This window comes from Corella eumyota, chromosome 2 (assembly GCF_963082875.1).
Source record: "Corella eumyota chromosome 2, kaCorEumy4.1, whole genome shotgun sequence".
Classification (NCBI taxonomy): Eukaryota; Metazoa; Chordata; class Ascidiacea; order Phlebobranchia; family Corellidae; genus Corella; species Corella eumyota.
Window position 1 is genome coordinate 9,106,146 of NC_137491.1, and position 21,387 is coordinate 9,127,532.

At 32.4% G+C, this 21,387-nt stretch overlaps 2 protein-coding genes across 3 annotated transcripts; both read right to left on the reverse strand.

The window, feature by feature from the left end:
- Positions 1-4,185: 4,185 nt before the first annotated feature.
- On the reverse strand, positions 4,186-6,029 carry LOC145742943 (claudin-1-like). The gene is made up of 4 exons (XM_082560788.1): positions 5,641-6,029; positions 5,427-5,518; positions 5,061-5,255; positions 4,186-4,850 (listed from the first exon to the last, which is right to left on the reverse strand). Exons 1-4 carry the CDS (start codon positions 5,780-5,782, stop codon positions 4,611-4,613), a joined length of 669 nt encoding a protein of 222 aa, XP_082416914.1. The 5' UTR covers positions 5,783-6,029; the 3' UTR covers positions 4,186-4,610.
- Positions 6,030-7,085: 1,056 nt separating this feature from the next.
- Positions 7,086-21,333, reverse strand: LOC145742772 (uncharacterized). 2 transcript variants are annotated; one of them, XM_082560568.1, is made up of 34 exons: positions 21,012-21,333; positions 20,000-20,134; positions 19,780-19,849; positions 19,619-19,698; positions 19,476-19,548; positions 19,254-19,395; positions 18,872-19,089; positions 18,384-18,600; positions 17,645-17,921; positions 17,235-17,408; positions 16,983-17,084; positions 15,368-15,427; positions 14,801-15,011; positions 14,532-14,673; positions 14,323-14,438; positions 13,720-13,892; positions 13,471-13,562; positions 13,172-13,343; positions 12,843-13,058; positions 12,430-12,639; positions 12,156-12,293; positions 11,942-12,072; positions 11,700-11,809; positions 11,318-11,541; positions 10,901-11,034; positions 10,538-10,756; positions 10,330-10,422; positions 10,088-10,192; positions 9,754-10,005; positions 9,138-9,428; positions 8,590-8,850; positions 8,391-8,462; positions 8,150-8,274; positions 7,086-7,970 (listed from the first exon to the last, which is right to left on the reverse strand). In XM_082560568.1, exons 1-34 carry the CDS (start codon positions 21,049-21,051, stop codon positions 7,844-7,846), a joined length of 5,202 nt encoding a protein of 1,733 aa, XP_082416694.1. In that variant the 5' UTR covers positions 21,052-21,333; the 3' UTR covers positions 7,086-7,843. The 2 variants fall into 2 exon arrangements, with proteins under 2 accessions (XP_082416694.1, XP_082416693.1); XM_082560567.1 differs by having other exon boundaries at positions 12,430-12,642.
- Between the last annotated feature and the right edge of the window lie 54 nt (positions 21,334-21,387).

Genomic DNA, 21,387 nt, shown 5'->3' on the forward strand with positions numbered 1-21,387 from the left:
TTAATTCCGATCAACCCTACAATTAAGGATAGTAAATTATCAAGTTATATTTCTAATTATTTTAAAGCAATTAATGAACCCGATAACTGCCAGGAATGCCCTTGCAAAAATATCAATAATTGCAATTTTATTAATACCCCAAGTTTATTAGTAATATCCTTATTTAGAGCAGGCGAGCTGCAAAAAATTCAAACTCCAATTTGTCCCGACAAACATTTAGAATTCTTTAATTCCGATTCTAATACTCAAAAAACTTATAAGTTAAGGTCTGTCGTAGTGCATTTGGGCGCATCTCTTGTTTCTGGTCATTACGTAACTTATAACATTTTGGACAATGGCAAAAATATATATAAATGCGACGACACTGCTGCAACAATAATTAAAACTGTTAATCATGAAACGGCTTACGACGACATTAATAAAAACGGCTATTTATTTTTTTATACGTTAGTTGGTACTACAATACTTGGTGACGATGATAATAGTTGTGATGTTCCCGAGAAAAATGTAATTTTACCCACAGAAAGTCATAAAACAGAAGCGAATAACATTATAAATACTGATCTTAAATCGACCTTAAATAAGCAGGTAGATGGCGGCGACAATTTACTTGGATGTAAAACTTTCGATAATAATGATTTTAGGTCTTTACATAAACTTAAGACTTTCTTTATGGACTTTAGTTACAATTACGTAAAAGATGTTTCTTGGCCAGAAACAAGTAGCCCGTTGTTACAAAATGTACAAAAACAAATTTTAACTATCATAACATTGCCATTTGATAAATCAAAAAACACTGTATATGGTTATCGTCATTCTTTATTTTTAAAGGGTAGAAATTACAAACTTAGTCAACACAATATATTTAGTTGCCCTGTAACTGAAAATATTTATCGCAACTTAACTTTTTTATCAAAAATCAATTTTGTCTGGAACAGCACATAGGGCATTTCACAAAAAAAATCGGTGAATTTGTTATTCCACCCAGAATTCGTTTATTGTTTAAACCATCTATCTTAAATTACAAACATGATCTTTATAATCATCTTTTAAGTTCAAACAATGAATTGGGTTATTGTGAAAATTATGTTAGACAAGTTTTAGATAGTGAAATATTAATATTTTTTTATGCAGTTTTACAAAATAAAACATATACTCAAATTTGTCACGAATGGGGAATTTGTTGCGTAACCTATTGCGACAACCTTGAATCTAGCTGATAGGTGAGCAACATTCAAACTGCTTTTATATGCATTTCTTGAAAAATCAAAGACTTACTGGTCAGGTAAACGTTTATAGTCTGATGTATATACCAAACTGATAAGGGCAACTTAAAACCAGATTTTTTCTATTGAATTAATTCCAAAACAAATTTTCATTTCAGTTTTATATTCTTATTGTATATTTTTTCTCTATAACAATTGCCTCTTATTTAAAACAACTTTTTAATTTACACCCTTCTATTAAATCTATCTATTAATTTAAATATGTGCTATAATTCTATTATTATCTGTCTCTGTTATTTCTATTTTATAATTTTTGTTTTCATTTATCTAAATTTTTTGTAGTAACCGATTGACTTTTTAACTTTTTTGCCACTTTTTAACCACCAACAACAACAATTACTACTATATCTACAAAACACATTTTCATTTTTTATCTTTCTTTTTCTTTTCTTCTTTCCCGGATGAAGAGCAACCCCTTGTCGTGGGATCCGGGCTTTTAAACTAAGATTGCTCAATAATTAACTTTGAAAATTTAATTCCCATGGTATTTAAAAAAAAAAAATTTTGATCGATACCTTACGTTATTTAAATTTGTTCAACTTAAAACTTAATAGTCTTTTATTTCAGTATAGATTAAATATTGTCAGGTTTTTATTAATTTTCTAATGTCGAAAAGTATTTCAAAATAACTCGGAAATAAAAAGATTTGCCGAATTTTTGACATATTTGATATCAGTTTTCGGTCGATAGTTCGCGTAAACTAAGTTTGTTCATTTTAAAAATTAACATACACTTTCTTTTTAACTCGTTTAATATGGTGTTAAATTTATTTCAATTTCATAATGTCGGAAAGTATTTTAAAATAACTCGGAAATAAAAAGATTTGCCGAATTTCCGACATTTTTGTTAACAGTTTTCGGTCAATAGTTCGCGTAAACTAAGTTTGTTCATTTTGAAAATTAACATACACTTTCTTTTTAATTCAATTAATATGATGTTAAATTTTTTTTAATTTCATAATGTCGGAAAGTATTTTTAATTGGGTCGGAGCGAAATTTTGTTTCTTTATTGTTTTTTGAAATTACTATAACTTTTGCAAACGAAGGTTGTTTCGTTTTAAACTTTGCTTGCAATTTAATTTACAATTACTTATTTATGAATAAAATTTGGCTCGTATATTTTTTTGGGAAAGTAGTTTCTGCTGGAGAGTGGGTTTCGTTTTTCGCCTAAAGGAGCGGGATATTGTTTCTTTTATAATATTTAAAATGTCGATAATTAGCGAAAACGCAAAATGTGCAACTTAAAACTGCGCAAACTTTTAGATAATTGCAGAACCTAGCTGTGATTAAATTTTTTTAAACTTCATAATGTCGGAAAGTATTTTAAAATAACTCGGAAATAAAAAGATTTGTCGAATTTTCGACATCTTTGATATCAGTTTTCGGTCGATAGTTCGCGTAAACGAAATTGTTTATTTTAAAAATTAACATACACCTTCTTTTTAATTCGCTTCATATGATGTTAATTTTTTTTTTAATTTCATAATGTCGGTAGTATTTTAATTCGGGTCGGAGCAAAATCTTGTTTCTTTATTGTTTTTTGATTTTACTATAACTTTTGATACTGTTTATTTAACATTATAAAAAATGTCAATAATTTGCGCTAATGCAAAATCTGCATCTTGCGAAATTATTGGTTTAATATCGGAGTCAAAATTGGGATAAACAATGAGAATAACATTAATAGAACAATAATTAATTTATTATTTTTAGTTTTTTGTGTTACCGATTTACCAATTTATATTAACATGCACTTACGCGGAAAAATGCGGAGTTTTGCTAGGATTAAAAAAAAAAAAAAATTCTAGCAGAATGACAGTGGTCTTTTTATAAGGTAATTGCCATGCTATCTCATTCCTTGTGGTAATTCGAACAGGCATCACAAATAGTAATTTAAAGTCTGACATATAACATTAATAACAAAAATATTGTTTAGTATGTTTTGTTCTATTGTACATAGATCCCACAGTCTAACAGTTTGGTTTTAAAAATTGAGTTTTGTAAAATTTCCAAAATTCAAGACTTGAAGGCAAATTTCATTGCTGTAATGTTTAACTTGCATTGCATGAAAACGTCAAAATGTATAATTCTTCTTCAATTAAATTCTTCCCCAATTAAACTAACCTTTTTTAAAATATATTTTTACTGTTAACTTTGTAACTTCAGTTTAAAATCTTATTTCCGCTGATTTCTAACGTTCTGTCTCTGCACAAAACAGTCATGTGGTGCAATATCACATTCCTTTCCGCTACATTCCAAATCATACAATAGAACAAAACAGAAAAAGCTGTTAACGAAAAAAAGCTTAAAAATTCAGTTAAACCACTTAACACAAATTCCATGCAAATAGGGGGATTTTTACCCCGTACACTAAAGAAATCATAAAGAAGCAGGGTTTATGTTTTAATTATACTGAAATTTTCTACTTTGTACAAAATAGTATTATAATTAAAATAAGTTTAAAAAAGTCGTATTTTTGCACAACAAAAGTGTGTTTTTAATTAGACAAGGTAGATTTTAATAACAGAGTAGGGTTATGTTGATAATATTGATAGTCTGTTAAGTTCTGATAAACCTGTTTAGTTATGTTCACAGTACATGGTTGGGCTTACTATTTTATTGCAACATACCGCTTGTTTCGCCTGAGTGATTTTGTTCAAAGTGACAACCCATTACGTCAATCTTTGATGTCTATGGATTTTCGTGTAGGATAAAATTAACCTTTATAAACATTCGTGATCAATTTTTGCAAAAAAAATTTCTTTTTTTATTTTGTTATGGTTAAAATAAAATAAAACATAATTCTGGCTTACTTGTTGATAAAAGAAAAATTTTAAAATCACATTTTTTTAAATATACTATAATATAATTAAAGTATCTAGATCAACTTAAAAGATGTGTTTATCAAAGACAATTTGCCAAAAGATATCATAATATAATATAAAGGTTTTATTGTTTAAGGTCGCAATTTAAAATGTCATTTTAAAAATTTTATTTAACACAAACAGAAAAATTATAAACACTTGAATGTTTGTAAAAAATAATGGTAATGTCAAAATCAGAATAATCTTAATAAAATAACAATTGGAAGAAAATGCAAAATGTAAAAGTAGTAAGGAATAATAAATTGTAACTAACCTGAAGGAACTTGAATTTAAGCACAGTGTTTTATTAAATAAAAAATAAAATCGACCTTACTTGTTTTTAAACTATAAAACCAAACGAATAAAAAAAAATTGAAATGAAAAAAATACAGTTAAACTACTTTCGTAGACTTTAACAAAAAAGCGCATTTTTAAATCTTAAAATCTTGCTTTAAACCGTTCTAAACGTATTCCGTGTTGTATTTCGGTTTGGAATTATGAACAGGTGCTCTATAATGCGGTCTGTAAGGTGCTCTATTATCTTCATCGTCGCTATAACGACTTCCACACACTAACAGTAATCCACCAATGAAGCAAATCACTAAAGTAGCCCAGCCGACGAATAAGCATGCCCCGTATACTTGCTTCTGGCCAATTTCTCCGCTAAACAAGATGAGATCCCTGTTGTAATTTTGAAGAACCTAAATGAATAATATATTTTAATTTATCAAACCAAATAAAATATGTATTTAATTGAAAAAAATTTGCCACTAATGCAACAGTATAAATATGAAAGCAGACCTTTTTTTTCAACGAATTACTTGCTGTTTGTGCTACGTATTTTGTATTAGGTCCATTTGTTATCTTTAGTTTTGACTTTAACTCAGTATCTAGGCTGTTAGTACACTTACTTCATAAGAATAGTACGAAACAGCAGCTCCAATAGCAATTCCACCTAGCATCCAAAATCCACCGCCGATCATAGCTACTCTACTTTTAATATGAGGAGAGTCGTTTAAGCAGGAAGAACACTCCATACCAAGAAGTGAGATAACAAAACCTATCGCACCTAGAACTACTGCAGTACAACATAAACCCCTTGCCACCTTGTAAAAATAAAACACAGAAATGTTAAATTTCAATTGTCAAAAAAGAGTGCAAATCGTCAAAAAAGAGTGTCAAATTTTAAAAAAGCCAAAAAAGAAACCAAGTCTTTTTTAAAAAAGTTAAAAATAAAAATATAATGCTTTTGCCTTTAAAAGGGTTAAGTTTAATACCTGTAGTGATTGTGGTAGACCAATAAAAAAAGCATCAAAATCGTCACATTGCCATTGCCCAGTCGGGTAAGATACACATTTTATCCAAATACCTAAAATAATTTAGATTATAAAAAAAAGAAAAGAGTAATTTAGTGTTTTTAAAATTTACCATAAATATCTAGTAATATTTTTCATATGACGTCACAAAATCTCTTTATATGACGTTACTAACCTTGGTGTCGAATGACGGTCTCCAAAAGCTCGTCAGAAGGATCATTTCTTCGCCATTCAGGCACAAATGTCGTTACTAAAATACAAATCCCGCCTATGCTCGAAACAATAAAACCAACTAACTGAAGTACACTGTTCGTCATGGTTTTGTGAATACCACTAAACGCTTTTAACAAAATATTTTATGGTTAGACAACTATGTGGTTACGACAAATTGGTTATGAAAAAATTGAAAGTTAATGTTCTATTTCTAATGCACAGCTGTAATTTAAATTTCCATAGCAAAAGCGATGCATAAAAATCTGATTTGATCTCATAATATAATTTTTTTCAATTACTACCAAAATTAAACCAACTGCTTTTAATCGATTGTCCAATGTTTTATAGCTTATGTTGTAACTTTAGCTAGTTGTAAAACTTTCTCCAACGTTATTAGAGTCTGACCTTCTGTCTTTTTCACAAAACAATTTATTTCAAGCAATATCACATTTCATTTTATAACATTCCAAACCTCGTAATAGTAGAATACACTGACTGGTTGTTTACTAGAAAAGCCTCTGAAGGCAGCTTGCTTGGCAATACAATTATAACTATGATGTATGTACTATGCTTGCCAAAAATCATATTCACTAATACCCTATTAACGCAATGTATTGGCATTGCGGTTGGCCCATATTTTTTTATTTAATCCAGGCTTATTATTGTATTTCTTTCCTTTTATTTTTAATCACCCGCTGCAAGTACCAAAATATAAATCGCTTATAACAAATAAACCGATGAGTCAAATACCATTTTTTGTATTTTCTTGACTTCTTAAATTCGGAAATTTAATCTAAATTTTCTACCTTTGAATTTTTTTTTATTTTAGGCATGTAATACTATTACAGTTTAAGGTATGTTAGTAGCCTAAGCATAAGAAATCTGTTACAACATATAAAATATGTGATTCGAAATAGCTTAATAAATTATCGATTATTAAATGCGCCGTAAACTAATTGTTGTCGCCACAAATATTCATGTACATTTTATAAGTATTCAGCATAAAAGCGGTATAATAAAAACGGACTAGTTCGCTTTCTCTTGTTAACGCTTTCATATAAACAATACGTTTACAATAGAAGCCTTCAATATAAAGCAAGGAAATAGCGTGAGCTAAAAGGATCAACAGGAGTTAAATGTAGTGTGGGGTTACAACAATACAGCAGTTTAATATTTTGAAACCAATTTTTGGGAACAAAATCAACCTTCGTTTTAAATTAATTTATAAGATTGGGTTTTCAGTTTTGGTTAATGATTGAATTAAATTAGGAATCCACTGTTTCTATGGTAAAGCTATTCTGTGGCTTCATATTTAATACGTACACTGTCTGGAACAGATTAACTTGTTTCACCAATACCCTAAAAAATGTTTTTGTTGTGTAAAAGTTGTTTTAAAAATCTAAACCATGACAAAACTTGTGTGGTATTGCAAAATAACTGGTAAGTTTCAATAACTTGCAAGAGATAGTAGTTTTTAAGTGAAGCCTACATAACTATAAATCTTTAAAAGTCTTCTAAATAAAATAAAAAACTGAACATATTTTTAAAACAAACAACAAACTTAGTTTATTAGCAAATCAGAGACTGCAATCATTTAACAAATTCCGCCAATATAATAGTTTTAAAAAAATGAAAACATTTTCATTTTTCTGAATAAAATACAATATAGGCTACAGATTTTCAGTCGGTTAATGTTACAGTTAAATACGCAATAAAAACAAGTCATGCACTCACAACACGTGAATGAACTTAAAAACATAATTGAAAGAAATTGGTAGATACCCTTATATGTACAATGGCTACGTATCTACAACCTAGGCTAGATGCTAAACAGAAAGGCCAGTTTTTGCCATATAGTCGTGTCTGCAAAACTTAATAAAATTGAAGAATATTTGAAGAGTTCCGCAAGATATATTAAGCAAAAAAATCTGAAAAACTTATGCTTAACAAGTAGTAATTTCTTTTATAAATTTTCAATGTCAAGTTTTTTGGATAAGTTTTAGCAAGAAAGTCTCTGATAAGGTCAGACAGCATATCATATCATTCAATTACTGGAGATTTAGTAAGGCAAGTTTGTACAGAAATGTAAATACAACGACTGGTTTTGTTTAACTACGCCAGCATAGTAGTTTTTACCCAAAGTTGTAGACGCATTTTTTGTTTTTTTAATAACGACCAAAAACTCTGGGTTTTTTCTTTGGGTAGCGTGGACCGTGACGAATGTCTTCCACGTATTTCGGCTCGGTTTCATTCGAACCGTGGCGACGGCAAATGTGACGTTGACAGTTGTATCTGAATCCAGAAATATAACAAGTTATAAAAAAATAATAACTTCTAAATAAGAAAAAAATGTCACTCCACAAGAACAGTACACAATACAACACAATAAGAGGTTGTATTTAAGCAGTGGATACTGAAAAATACCGATTTAAAGCTAAAAAACAAAAAATCAAAGATAATTTGTTACTTACTTGCTGGTAAAGGGAGCCCCACATATTGTACAATGCCAGGGATGAGGAATATTATGTTCGTCCAAATGTTTTTTTAACTCTTCAACATCTTTGGATGTCCTGCGGCATACTCCACACACAAAGTTCTGCAAAAAAATAATCGAAAGGGTTTTTTAAAGAAAATTATGTAAAAGTGTTTAAAATTATATCAAAAAGGCCAAAGTGTTTTGTAAATGTATATAGCATAATATTGTGTACTAACCTTACTAGCGCGATATTTTGCGGATGGTTTTAGAATTAGTTTTGGAGATCTTTTTGACTCTTCCTCTTCCAACTATAAAACAAGTTTGAAATCAATAATCTAAATCAGCTAATAAATTAAAAACCAGAGTCTATACCTACAAAAGAGCTTTTAAAATGACTTATTAAAAACGTTACAAAAATCTTAATTTCCCTTTAACCTTTTTTCTTGACGCCGATCGTCGTCTTGCTTTCCACGGCAAAGCAATTTCAACGTTTCCATTTTCCTGTTTATCCTCTTTCGTTACGCTCACTTCGTCGGTCACTTCGTTGGTAGTAGGCGCTGTTTCATTATTATGAATATTGTCGTCAGCTTGTTCGGTTTTGACATCCTGGATTGTAGGTTCGATTTCTTCGATTGCCTCGTGATTGATTTCCAGATTTTCGTTGTCGATTACTAAGTTTGAGTTTTCTGCTTCCTTCTGTTAATTTAAAGCATATTTTTTTTTTAAATAAACTTCAAAACAAGAAAGATAATAATATCATTTTACCACTAAGTAAATTTTAGTTAGCTATGGTTTCTTTAAGCAGTAATTATTTGATCATACAATAAACGTGTGTAGAATAAATGATATGCATTTGCCAAAATTCGAAATCTCATTTTTAGTATTATTAAAATTGATAAATCCTACTTAAAAATTTACTATATTCTGAGCTGTTTTTTTATTATTTATGAAGTCATGTTTTAGAAACAAATATATTATTTTACCTCAGGTTCTTCAAAGCTGTTATGCTCTACATCTACATCCATTTCTTGCTTTACCTCAATCTTATTTACAGGCGGTTCCACTGCTTTGGTGGGCGTAACGTTGTTGGGTGGGGGTGACCTAGAGTCGGTGGGTGAACTTGAATTTTGAATGGGTGACATTGGGGCCTCGACACGGATGATTAGGTCCGAAACCGTGGTCGTTTTTCGTGAGATGTTATGTTGGTGTTGTAGGTGCCGGGCGGCGTTGTTGCGTTTGGTAAAGCCAACCATACAAACACTGCATTTAAACGCCTGCAAAATCGATTGAAATTAATTAAAATACAAAGACACTAACAATATCAATAAATATAAATTGAGGTGTGGTGGTGTGGCGTAGTGGTGACCGGCAGCGCGGTGTAGTGCTCAGAACAATTGTTTTTACTACATAAAGTCTTGGGTTCGATCCCAACTGCTTTAATGCTGAAACGCCCTTAAGTAAGGCTATAATTGTTGGCCATTTATATTACATAATGTCCCTAACTGCCAAGGAAAACTCGAGACTGGGCCGGGGTAACTGGGCCAGGGTAACTGGCCCTATGTTTGGGTCGTAAATTGATAAAAAAAATTGATAATTAACCTTAAATTTATCTGGAAATCGGTCTGGAGTTACAACCGCTTCTTTTCGAGGTGGAGTAAACAAAGAAGGAGATATAATTGCTACTTGACGACCGGGTGATCCGTGCTCCGTCTCTTCCACAGGATCTTCCGGATCTGCACCATTTAACGGAGACGGAGATGGGTTAAAGGACTTGTTGGGATGAGGCGAAATAGAAGGAGAAGCGTTCCTACTTCGGTACGTAAATGCGTTTTCTATCTTTACCAATATGTCCTAGAAAATTTAAAATTAACATATAAGGTTTTTCACATATAAGGTTTAACTTTAGTAATTTTGGTAATTTTAAATACGTTACCTTGAAGTTAGGATGGTCTTTGGTAATATCATGTAATCTTTGTAGATGTCGTACAAGGTTTGATCTGTTAGCAAATGGAACACTACACAAACCACAGACATACCTCTGTAATCAAAATATTAACAATTTTAAAATTAAAATTTATTTTTTTAAATCATATATTTAATTATTTTGCAAACAAATTTCTAGTAGGAAAAGGTGTTGACAATCACTGTTTTTATATGAGACTATTTCTGGCTTACCTTATTTGAAAAAGGTGAGTTAACGTCAGATGATTGAATAGCTTTTACAGTTTGATCTGCAGCAAAGGGCCGTTCTGTATCGTCACCCTCGACCTTATAAAACATAATTAAAGTAAAAACAAAACTACAGACATACTTAATATATATAAGTAAAATTTTAACAATAAAGAAAAAATTAGAAAACATTTTTTAGTTTTATGATACTTACGTTGTCTTCTCCAGAAATGGCTTTACCAAATTTTTTCTCCTGATCTTCGATTTTGCTCGCTTCCTGAAGAGCAAACTCCTCTTGGTCCTCCAGACTTAGATTCACGATCAAACCGTTTCTGTCCTCCGAACCACGTGGCAAGCCGTGACGTCGATAGGCGTGACGTAATAAGTTGGATCGAGTGGTGAAACGCATGAGACAACGTGAGCACATAAATGGCTAAAAAAATTTATTTAAAAAAATTAAAAACTTAAAAACAAAAAAAAACATAATTTTTAGAGAAATAAAAACTATAAAAAACACATTTGATTTTTTAAAAATAATCGTTTTCGGATAACTTTTTTTTTTTAAATATGATTTTACCTTTAATCCAGTATGGGTCATGATATGCCTTCGCAAAGATGAAGCCCATGGAAAAGATTTGTCACACTTCGGACATTTCCTCGGTTTGTAATGACGTCGGTTGCTCGGAGGTTGTCTCCGCTCCTGATCCTCTTCTGATTACAAAAAAATGGGAGTTAAAAAATACATCAATACAAAAAACCGAAATTTTCGTTTACATTTTTTGTTAATTTTATTGTTAGTTATTAACTAACTGGCTAAAATATTTTTAATGACTTTTTAATGACTTTAGTTTTTTAATATTATTGTTAACGACATAAACATTACCTACCAACTTGAAATATATCTACAAACTTTAATCATAGCAAATTACTTGACGTTTTAGATAAGTTTTAAGTCCTTACATTAAATTATGTAAACATTTTTTCCTGAACTTACCCATAACTTGAAAGCTTGACAATTTTGATCCTGACATTGGTACCATTGTCGGTAAATCATCCCTGTAGTTCGATTTCGAAATTGCTCGAACCAATTCCTCGCTGGCGGGAAACGATTTGTGTTTCGAATAACTAGGTTGGGTGACGTCATGGAAATGTGAATTATCCGTGCCACGTGGGTTGCGTGACGTGTTGGAGTTATTTTCGATAGTTTTGCGAATAAACCTATAATGAAAAAAAATAATATTAATATTTTTACAGATTTGTAAGTTATGTTGTAGCAACCAAAATGTGATATAGAGCCTGTAAAATAAGTTTTGACATAAATTTACTAGTATAAAAAATATGTTATTTTTTGTTATAAAAGTACAACATTTACTTACATGGTTTTTACTTCTCCATTCTCTTTTATTGTATTGGTTGGAATAAACTTCCAAGTCAAAGGTGAAGTTTTATTCATTCTATTTAAACCAATGCCAGATGGAACAGTTTGCTATACAAAAAAAATAATTTATTAGTTTTTATTTTTAAAATTTTAAAAAGAGATTAAAAAAAGTTTTATTTTATTGAAGTAAAGTTACCTAAGTTTTTAAAATTATATTTTATTTATTTTTTGCAACATTACGTTTTGCGCTTTCGAAGGAAAAACCACCATCTGGTACTTTCCCCGGATTCCGTTTCCCGATGACATCATCCGGCTCGAAGTTTGAATCAGTTTGGCTGGATGAGAATTTCCCCTGCTAACATTTCGATTACCTTAAAACAAAACATTTAAATATCAATGAAAACTAATCATAAAATTAAAATATGTTTTTAACATTATTTGTTTTTGTTTTTACTTTCAATCGGAGTAAAATTAGTCTTATAGGAAAAGTCGATAATTTCTTCAACCGAAGCTAAGTCGGTTTTTTGTTGATCTGAAGACTTTACACTCAAGTCTAGTAACTCTGAATCATTATCATAATCCATACTATCACCTAAAAAAAAAATTAAAAAAAAGTTCAAGACCTTTATTATACAATATTATCGTAGAAAATGGGCTTTAAATTAATTAATTTTAAATACAAAAATAATATCAAAAATTAAATTTTTTATTGAAATTTTAATTTTTACCTTTTTCCTCCACAAATTGTTCATTATTTCCTCTTGAAGATGCAGCAAAGTTTCGGAGAGAAAGAGGCAAGGGGGACAACTTCCACTGCTTCCTTGGTGAGGTAACGAGATGATAATCAGCATCCGAAATCTTGTCATCCGGACTTGGAGAGGAAGAGTCACCTAACTGACCATCGGCGAACATCTGCGCAAAGTCCTGGATCGGGGGTTCTTCTAAAAAATATATTTCAATTAAAATTTGGATAAAAGTTTTTTTTTAGTATTTTTCCAATAAAAATAGAGTTAAATAGATCTAAATTTTAAATAAATAAAGAATATAGAATTTTTTTATAAAGAATTGCAAGCTCTTAAAAGGTGTATAACTCCTATTTTTTTAATCTCAACAAAAACAAACTAATCTCAACAAAACAAACCTTCATTTCCTTCTTTATGTATCTCACGAACATGAGTTGTAAGGTCATCAGCTTGAACAAATAGTGCTGGGCAATGCGGGCAATTGAAAAAGTTTCTACTAGGTGGTTTATTTGAGTTACTGATCCTTCGTTTAAGTAACTCGGTAGAAGCTGAGTTAAATAAAGTAACCAAAGCGCTTGATAGGCGACGATTTTCGTCAATTATTTCTTTACCTCCTAAAATAAAATTAAATATTAAACGAAAATAAACAAATTTTTAACAAATACTTTTTTTACAAAATGATTGAATAAAGTTCATAAACGGTTTTACATTTTTTAAATTTATTTACCTTCCATATCGAATGCTTTTAGGACAAGATTAAAGTCAGTTTGTAACATAGAATGTAATTCCGAAGCTGCAACATGAAATGCTTTTAACTTTGCTAATGGTGTTAATTTTCGACCACCACCGTCTGTGGCAGCAACCATTTCTTCTTGAAGTGGTCGTTTTTTAGACACCACCTTTAAAAATGCCCAAATTTTTTTTTACTTTACAATTCATTTATATATATTTTTTTAAATAAAAAAATTTATTCTTCAACTGCTTAATAATACGCTACTTATTTTTTAAGTAATACTAAATTCTTACGTTGTTACAGATAGCACGTGGTACGAAGCTTTGATCACGTGGCTCAAAGCTTTGATTTGATTGGTCCTCATTATTTTCATTAGCAACGCCATCTTAAAAGGTAAAAGAAATTAAAATAAAGGCAATTTCTTACTTTTTATGTAATATTACTATTTAGTCAGTTACAAATTTTCAAATAATTTATATAATTAACGCAGGGTCTTTATTATTTGGATTTTTTTTTAAATAAATTAAAAAAATTGTAATTACCAGATTGGAAACCGGATTGAAGTTGAAGTTTAGCATAAGCGTTCCCAGTCACCCTCACGCACATTACCATCTCGTTCGCCCCCTTGCGGTTCAAAATACCGTGCTTTGTCATCACGTGACGAGTTCCGTTGCTTCGTGAACTGAACGAGGTTTTACATATGCGACATTGAAAACTAAACAAGAAAAAATAAATCATAAATAAACAAAAAAATTAGAAAAATATTGTTGGTAATAATAACCGAACTTTTATTTGATTCGTTGTTTAAACTTTAATGTCTTAATTGTATTTATACAATCGTGAAAATGCTACCGGCAGCAAGGTGTTGTGGTTAAACAGTTGTATTACCTACATGAGGTCCTGGGTTCGATTTCCACTGCTCTCATACTGGGGATAGGAAGGATATAAAAGATATAAACCCCTGTTGAGCCAACACTTAATCAGCAGCTTATAATTAGCGGGCAATTATAATCAATGACATTCCAAATGGCCAAAGGCAATACAAGACTGAGTCGTAGTAACTTATGTTACTTTATGTTAAGGTTGTTAAGTTGACCTTTCCACATCAAGGATAAATAAACGTATAAAAAAAATAAAAATATTACCTGAAAAATTTATCTTGTGAAAAAACAGCAGTGTTTGTGTTATTATTGCTAGAAGGTAGCTGACAATTAAGTTCTCCTGTTCTTGCTTTCTTAAGAAGATCATAATCACACATAACCTAAAACCATGCACCGCAAAAATTAAAATTAAATCTTATTCTTAAAAGTTGGTCGTAGACCAAATGACATTTAATATGCTATTTTCTTCCTACCGAATCCTTTATAGCTGTGTCTGTTTCCACTTCAGTACTATGCCGCTTTCTGATATGTCGTTCACAATTTGCCTTTGTAGTGAAAGCAAGAGTGCATATTTTACAAGAGTAGGGTCGTACTCCGGTATGTGTGCGTTGATGTCTGTGATATCGAAAAATAAAATAACTCATAAAATCTTCCAAAAAAATTTAAAAATAAATAAAAAATTTTTTGTTAAATTCTTGAAGATAAAAACAGTATTTCAAAACAACAAATTTTATGTTTTTACCTCATGATTGTACTCTTCTCAAAGGAAGCATAATTACATAAACGACACCAGTACATTTTGCGCCCGTTGACAGAAGATCGAACACCGATGCCACACATACTAGCTGCCCTGTGACCCCCCACTGCACTAAGAGATGGAAACCTATCTCCACAATATTTGCAAGTGAAATTTCCAGAAGAATCTCGGACGCAATCCTCGGTACCTTTAAACTCTAAAAAAATGTAAAAAAAATTAAAGTTGAGGCGAAAATTTGAAAAAAATATTAGCATAGAGTACTAAAACTGTTTTATGTTTTTTTTTTAAAGTGTTTTAGTTTATTTTAAAAACATTTCATAACTGTTTATTGTAGTTTTAAAAAGACATATTGCCTACACAACTATAAAGACTAAAGCATTTGTAGCAACCATATGAGCTCCCATTTAAATCTTAAAAAAAAACAGAAAAGGAAAAAAGTTGCCTTTTTATTTAATTTTTCGGTTCAAAATCCAGCTTTGCTATAACCAACACTGCTTTTTGGTTTAAATAAAGCTCAACCGAACATTTCACACAAACGTTAAAAAAAATTACCTGATACTTTATTATTTCCATCGGTAGCTGATGACCAAGAGCTCTCATTTCCCTTGTGATCTGTAAAAACAATCTCAGGTAAAAAACGGGAAGTAATAATACTATGTTAAATATTAAGTCGTTAAGTTTAACGTGCCCAAGATTATTAAGAAATCGCTCAGGAATATCAAAAGCAATAGAACATACATTTGATGGGTATTTAAATTTGTTCAAATGCTACAATATAACCAAATATCAAAGACACGGTATGGGAACGTGTTACTATTATGAATGTAATACCACATAAACCCATTCTACTAAAATACTTCATCATTTGGAATCATTGACCAAATAAAACCTACACAGAGATAATACCGTATTAAGTAAATGTAGCCGAATATATATGCACGGCCTCAGCGTAACATAACAACTACTAGCGGTGTGCACTAATTATGTAAAAGAAGTCGCTGTAACATTGACAAGAGATAATTACCAACAAACTAAATCCCACTACTAAATTAACTTTTTTAGAGCAAGTAGTTATCAAAGCGTTGTAAAAATGGGTAATATAGTAAAACAATATTGTTAAAAAGATGTTTGATTTATAATATTACACTACGTGAATATTTTTGTAAATTAGTTACACACAGATGTTCTCGTAGAGCACACGGCCCGCACGCTACAATTACTTTCATTACAGGACTTTGTATTCCACAATATCGTAAAAGCGCATCGAGTGACGATACAGCTCGCACAAAAGCCCCTTGGCAATTTTCCTCTCGGACCCGTCGCGAGCACTCGAAATTTAGGAAGTCCGCCTTCTTTGCGCACGAACTTGTTCGAAATCACTCGCGCGTTACATCACGTGATGCAAGCGAGCAGGAACTGGGTTGGTGAGAGAGGCGGGATCGTGTTTCGCAATAGCGACACAGCCACACTTAACTATTTCGCTTTAAAACATAAGGAGATGTCTGACGTACAGGATTGTATAGGCTTACAGAGGTGATAACACACAAGGCAAGTCCGTAAGGAAGCCTGTACCATTTAACATTTAAAACAGAGTTTTTGTAAGCCTTAAGGGAATTCTGCGCCCCTCGAATCTAAACTATAAGCTTACTAAAAATATACACAAGATCCAATCGTCCTAACACTAGATCCAAACCCTAATGTTGGTATACAAATAATATAATATGCATTAAATACTGGACAATCAAATTTTAAAATGTCTATGCATTGGAAGCACACGGAATGTTTAAGATAAAGCGATGTGGATTTTCCACAACACCAAAATCGTGTTTCCTCAAAGATGAATTGATATGCGATAACAGCAAACAGGTTGATTTGAAAAGAGTTATAACAATAAAGAGGCGTCAGTTACACTAACGATCAGACAACGGGACCAAGTACCAGTGCTTCATTATTATATACCTCTTCAAGATACGGTGTATTTTTATGCAGTTTATCATAATAAGAGGTGCGTTCCGAAAAAAAGGAAACACGAATTAAAAGAAAATCGTTGGCATGCCTAAACTATCAGAAATAAGCACTTTTTGAACTTGAAAACCCACAATCTTTTCGTTATCAGTCACTGTTTTCCAATAACCAATAACCTAAATTGAAGATAATTTTTACTTACTTCCATCCACGAAGTAGTTAGCCTGCTCGAATTTCTTCTCATTCGATCGCTTTCGAACTAGTTTCATTTTTAATGAAGGTCGCCGATTGAGGTTAAATAAATCTAAAAGTAAAAGAGAAATTAAAAACAGATTCTTGCTCTTTTTGTTATGATCTTACGACAAAGATTAACAAAATGATACAAAAGTCGAAGTATAAAATCCCTATCACCAACGCAAGGCTAAAGAATGCGGTGGCGTTCCAACAAAATTACCTTGCTTTATGCTCGTAATGTCGACGGGCTTTTGCGAATCGTTCAGACGAAACCAGCCTGGCACGTTGGTATAAGCCAGCATCGGCGAAGTGCATATCAGCTCGGTTTGCTTCCCATATCCGACAATGGGATTTTTTCTATCCGCACTGTCAGGCACCAAGGCTGTCGCTGTATCTGCGCAAACAAAACGCGTTTTACAGCCGCTCGTTATGTGTGCGAAGTTTGTTTATCCATGGTAAGGTTAGATTTACATCGGCGCGGAGCGGTTCAACTTGCTGACTTTTAGAGGCAGCTTTTTTACAGCGGGATGCTTATTGTGTTGAACACACTAAAAACCTGCGCTTTTACAATATAAATCCCTACTGAATACAAATACATGTGGTAAATAGAGATATATTCTTAATTTTTACCTGCATTAGGCTTGCTGGGTATCAAGCCAAGAATATTCATAAATTTTTTAGAATCCTCCTTTTCAGGTGTCTCATTTTTGTTGATTGTTAATTCAACATCGTCTGGTAATTCGACGATTTTTGGGCGCGATTCTGCGTCGATTTCGTCTTGGTGAAATTTCTCAACGTGAAGGGCTAAAGACTGCAGTGTGGGAAATGACTTAGTACAGGCTTTGCACACGAAAAAGTGGCCCAAATCTTTTTCTGTAAGCCGGCATTTCACGGAACTGCAAATTTCCTGAAAAGATAGCGGAGGTAGAAATAGAAAAAAACGCGAACTAGCCTTTCTTTTATCTTATATTTTGATATCTTTATCTTAACAAAATTGTCCACAGTATTAAATGTTTATTATAATATATTGAACTTACATTAATTGGAATTTATACAATAATTAAAATACATGGGGGCGGATTACACTTTTTTTCAATCCTAGATTTAAAGACTTTCTTTACCAATCAATAAAGCATTTGTAATAAAAATGGTTATGTGTGTATGTGGTTAGGGTGAATTATTTATGTCGTGTAAAAACACTTTGTGTAGTGGGTTAAAAACAGGACGAATTATGATATATATTACTGTTGAAAAGTCACAAGAATTTAAGTCAATTTAATGAATTCTGTGGCCATTATATTTGCGAGTAAACAATAGATAATACTACACTTGTGCGGTTATCTAACAATACCTAAATCATTAAGCTTACCTCGGAGATTAGCGAGAATTTCTTGCATGAAAATTCAACCATGTTTAGCTCACCAAAACCTGTTACAGCGTTTCCTTTTTCAAGCCTCGGTCTTTTCGCTGGCGCAGGTAGGAATTGCTCGACAGGTTGATTGGGCAACGACTTTTCCAAGTGAGCTACCAGCTGATGAGCCACGAATGAGGTGCGAGATTTGAAGGACAGGTTGCATAGCACACACCTAACGTCAATACAACAGAGCGTTAAGTACACGCGTCATCATATTTAATTAACTCGCAATACAGAGTGGACTGTGATCACAAAACCGATCATGCCGCAATAACATTACAACATAAGTACAAGCTATTCTTAAAAATTTTCCCAACCTGGAATATATTTTTGTTTTACAAAATAAATTGGAAAGTTACAAATAGGACTTACGAAAACTCGTGTTATGTATGTGTTTAAATATTGACATATTCGCGCTAGCTGATGATCGCAGTTCAACTTACTTTAACTCGGGTGTTCCGTGAATTTCGACGTGCGTAAGCAGTCCATATTTAGACATAAAGGTCTTGTTGCAAATGGGACAAGTTAGCTCTTCGTCGCTCGATAATTTTCGCCTCTGATTTGCGAGGCTGTTTTGTTGGTAGAAGCCGTCGACGTGGCCTCCTTTTGGTGTTGCGATCGAGGCCGGTATCTTAATGAGGTTTAACGCCTGGTCGCAGTTCTGTGGCGAAGTGCAAAAAGGCGAGTTTAGTCATCTGACATTAGTCGGGCGTGTCAGCTGTTTTTACAGCTCTTATTATTTATGCTCGAGCGAAATGAGATTAACAAAAGCTGTTAAAACGCGCACGCGTTCTTATATGTTAAAAATTAAAACAGTGTATGTACTTGTAACGTTTGAACGAGGCTTTCGGACATTTTTTCTTCCGTTTTCATGATGTTTTTCGCCCTCAACCTCGCTGAAAATCGTCCCTTTTTCATATCATCTGAATCCATGTCTTCCGTCGAGACAGGTGAAGGCGTGTTTTCCCTGTTAACCATATACATTGAATTTTAAATCATAAAAAGGGTAATAAATAACCTTTTTAAAAATTTGGGGATAAAAATCACCTTTTGATATCACTTGAAAGGGTATTCGATTGGTTTAATCCAAACTCTGGTTTATTATTGACTTGTGATCCAACTGAGACACAAAAATAATTGTTAAATATTTTTTTTTTTTAATTATTCTCTTAAAATGCATTAAATCTCACTTGAAAGCATATTGTTGTTATTCACATAGGATGGTATTTGCCCATCTTTTCTGAGAAGATCGTCAAAATTTAAAGGAAACCTGTCAAGGCATACCGTTATTAATTTTCACTTAATTGGGAAGGTAATTAGCCTAAGTAAAATTCTTGTAAATCACATCTACCTCTGCTCGTTTTGGCCAGGAACAGTTAAAGGCCTTGGTGCCATAGCAGCTAAAGACATTAACACGCCATCTGAAAAAAGGGAGAAAAATAATTTAATGAGGCTACTTGTATACCCTTAATTAGATTTCTTCTAAAAAGCAATAAAAATCATAACAAATTAATGTGAGTTCAAGAAAAAATGGTAACAATCAAACTAGAGATTTTGTTTTTGTTTCATACTTATTCCTTTTGGTTTGTTGTTTGGCGTTCTTTTCTCATGCGAGCTGTGATTTATTGGAACTTTTAAAGCTGTGAGCGGCTTACCAAAATCGCCAACAGCAGGCTTAGCACTTAAATCCAAGCCTTCGTTAGTACCTGCGTTATAAATTAAATAATTAATGTCGTAAAAATGTGTAAACATATAACGCAGAAATATATATCGTTTATTTTGTAAGGATCGATCAAAAATAAGTGACGTAGAAAAAAATGCGTGTGTTCGTGATTTGAATTCAGCAGGGGAGTTAATGATACATCAGATTCAGAATGGCCACTTCCTTGATAAGCATGGCTGAAAACACGGTAACGCATACCATGAAGAGAGAAGCGACAACAGTGCTTTTTCAGCGCCAACGCATCGCTTCCTGGCTGTTTAGTCTGGTGGTGGGTACATTCTAGATGTTTGACATCACAGAGAAAACGCGCACAGCGGCGAGTAAATAGGTACGTCTCTACTTCTACATCCAACACAATCCGTTTGAGCCGGTAACGTCACGCAATCTCTCTCTTCGCTTCGTGTTCGCACAAAAGTCGTGCTTAGAGAATTGGAGGCGGTGCGTGTGTGTGCACGCGCGCGCGCGCACAGAAGACCAAACACAGGGATTGGTGCGATGGTATGTGCGCGCGCGTGTGCGTTCTAGAGCATACTGTCGCTCAGATACCGAATGGATTGAATAATATATCGATAAAGCGCACGGCCTTTGCGAATAGCAATCCAGAAGAAAAGGCACAGATTCCCTATAATAAACGCACTTCCTTTGTCGAAAAAACAAAGCCTTTAAAAACCTCAAACATATGGATACAATATAAGACGTTGAGCGTTACATTGATTGAACTGGTAAATACTGTTTTTATACAGGACTATAGCAAGTCAGCGCGATGATGTAGTGTGTTTATTAATCACAAATACGTGCAGCTAATTCATTAAACGACATTTATATTTAGATAACCAGAATAAGATGGAGTAATATATTACCTTCAACTTTACATGGTGCGGATTGTTTACGACGAGACATCCCTTGATTTTTCTTCTACATATATTAGAAATCCGTAAAAATACAGTAAATCCAATTTGTATAAATGTAGACTTCTTTAAGTTAACTTCCTAAGACAACGCCCTCTTTTTCAGTTACTGAAATCTTGTAACAACTCTTAGCGAACTGTAACGATTCTTAGAACTAGTCGTAGCCGTTCCTATGGACGGCTGTCAAAGAAATCTTCTTTGTCCGTTTTTTAGCGTCCTTTAGTGCTTTTAATATACCACACGGGAGCCGGCGGCGTTTACTGTGTTAAGAGACTACAGCCGTGTACTCAACGTCCTCTTCCATCGCCCATTTTTCTCTTTCTCTCTT

Bases quoted from the DNA above. Each gene is read 5' to 3' on its own strand.
- LOC145742943 (XM_082560788.1), bottom strand. From the start codon at position 5,782: ATGACGAACAGTGTACTTCAGTTAGTTGGTTTTATTGTTTCGAGCATA. The intron at 5,256-5,426 runs GTATTAAACTTA...TATTTTTACAAG, and splicing joins GTCTACCACAATCACTACAG to GTGGCAAGGGGTTTATGTTG. The intron at 4,851-5,060 runs GTAAGTGTACTA...TTATTCATTTAG, and splicing joins TTTCGTACTATTCTTATGAA to GTTCTTCAAAATTACAACAG.
- LOC145742772 (XM_082560567.1), bottom strand. From the start codon at position 21,051: ATGTCTCGTCGTAAACAATCCGCACCATGTAAAGTTGAAG. The intron at 10,757-10,900 runs GTAAAATCATAT...AAATTTTTTTAG, and splicing joins TGACCCATACTGGATTAAAG to CCATTTATGTGCTCACGTTG. The intron at 10,423-10,537 runs GTAAGTATCATA...ATGTTTTATAAG, and splicing joins CCATTTCTGGAGAAGACAAC to GTCGAGGGTGACGATACAGA.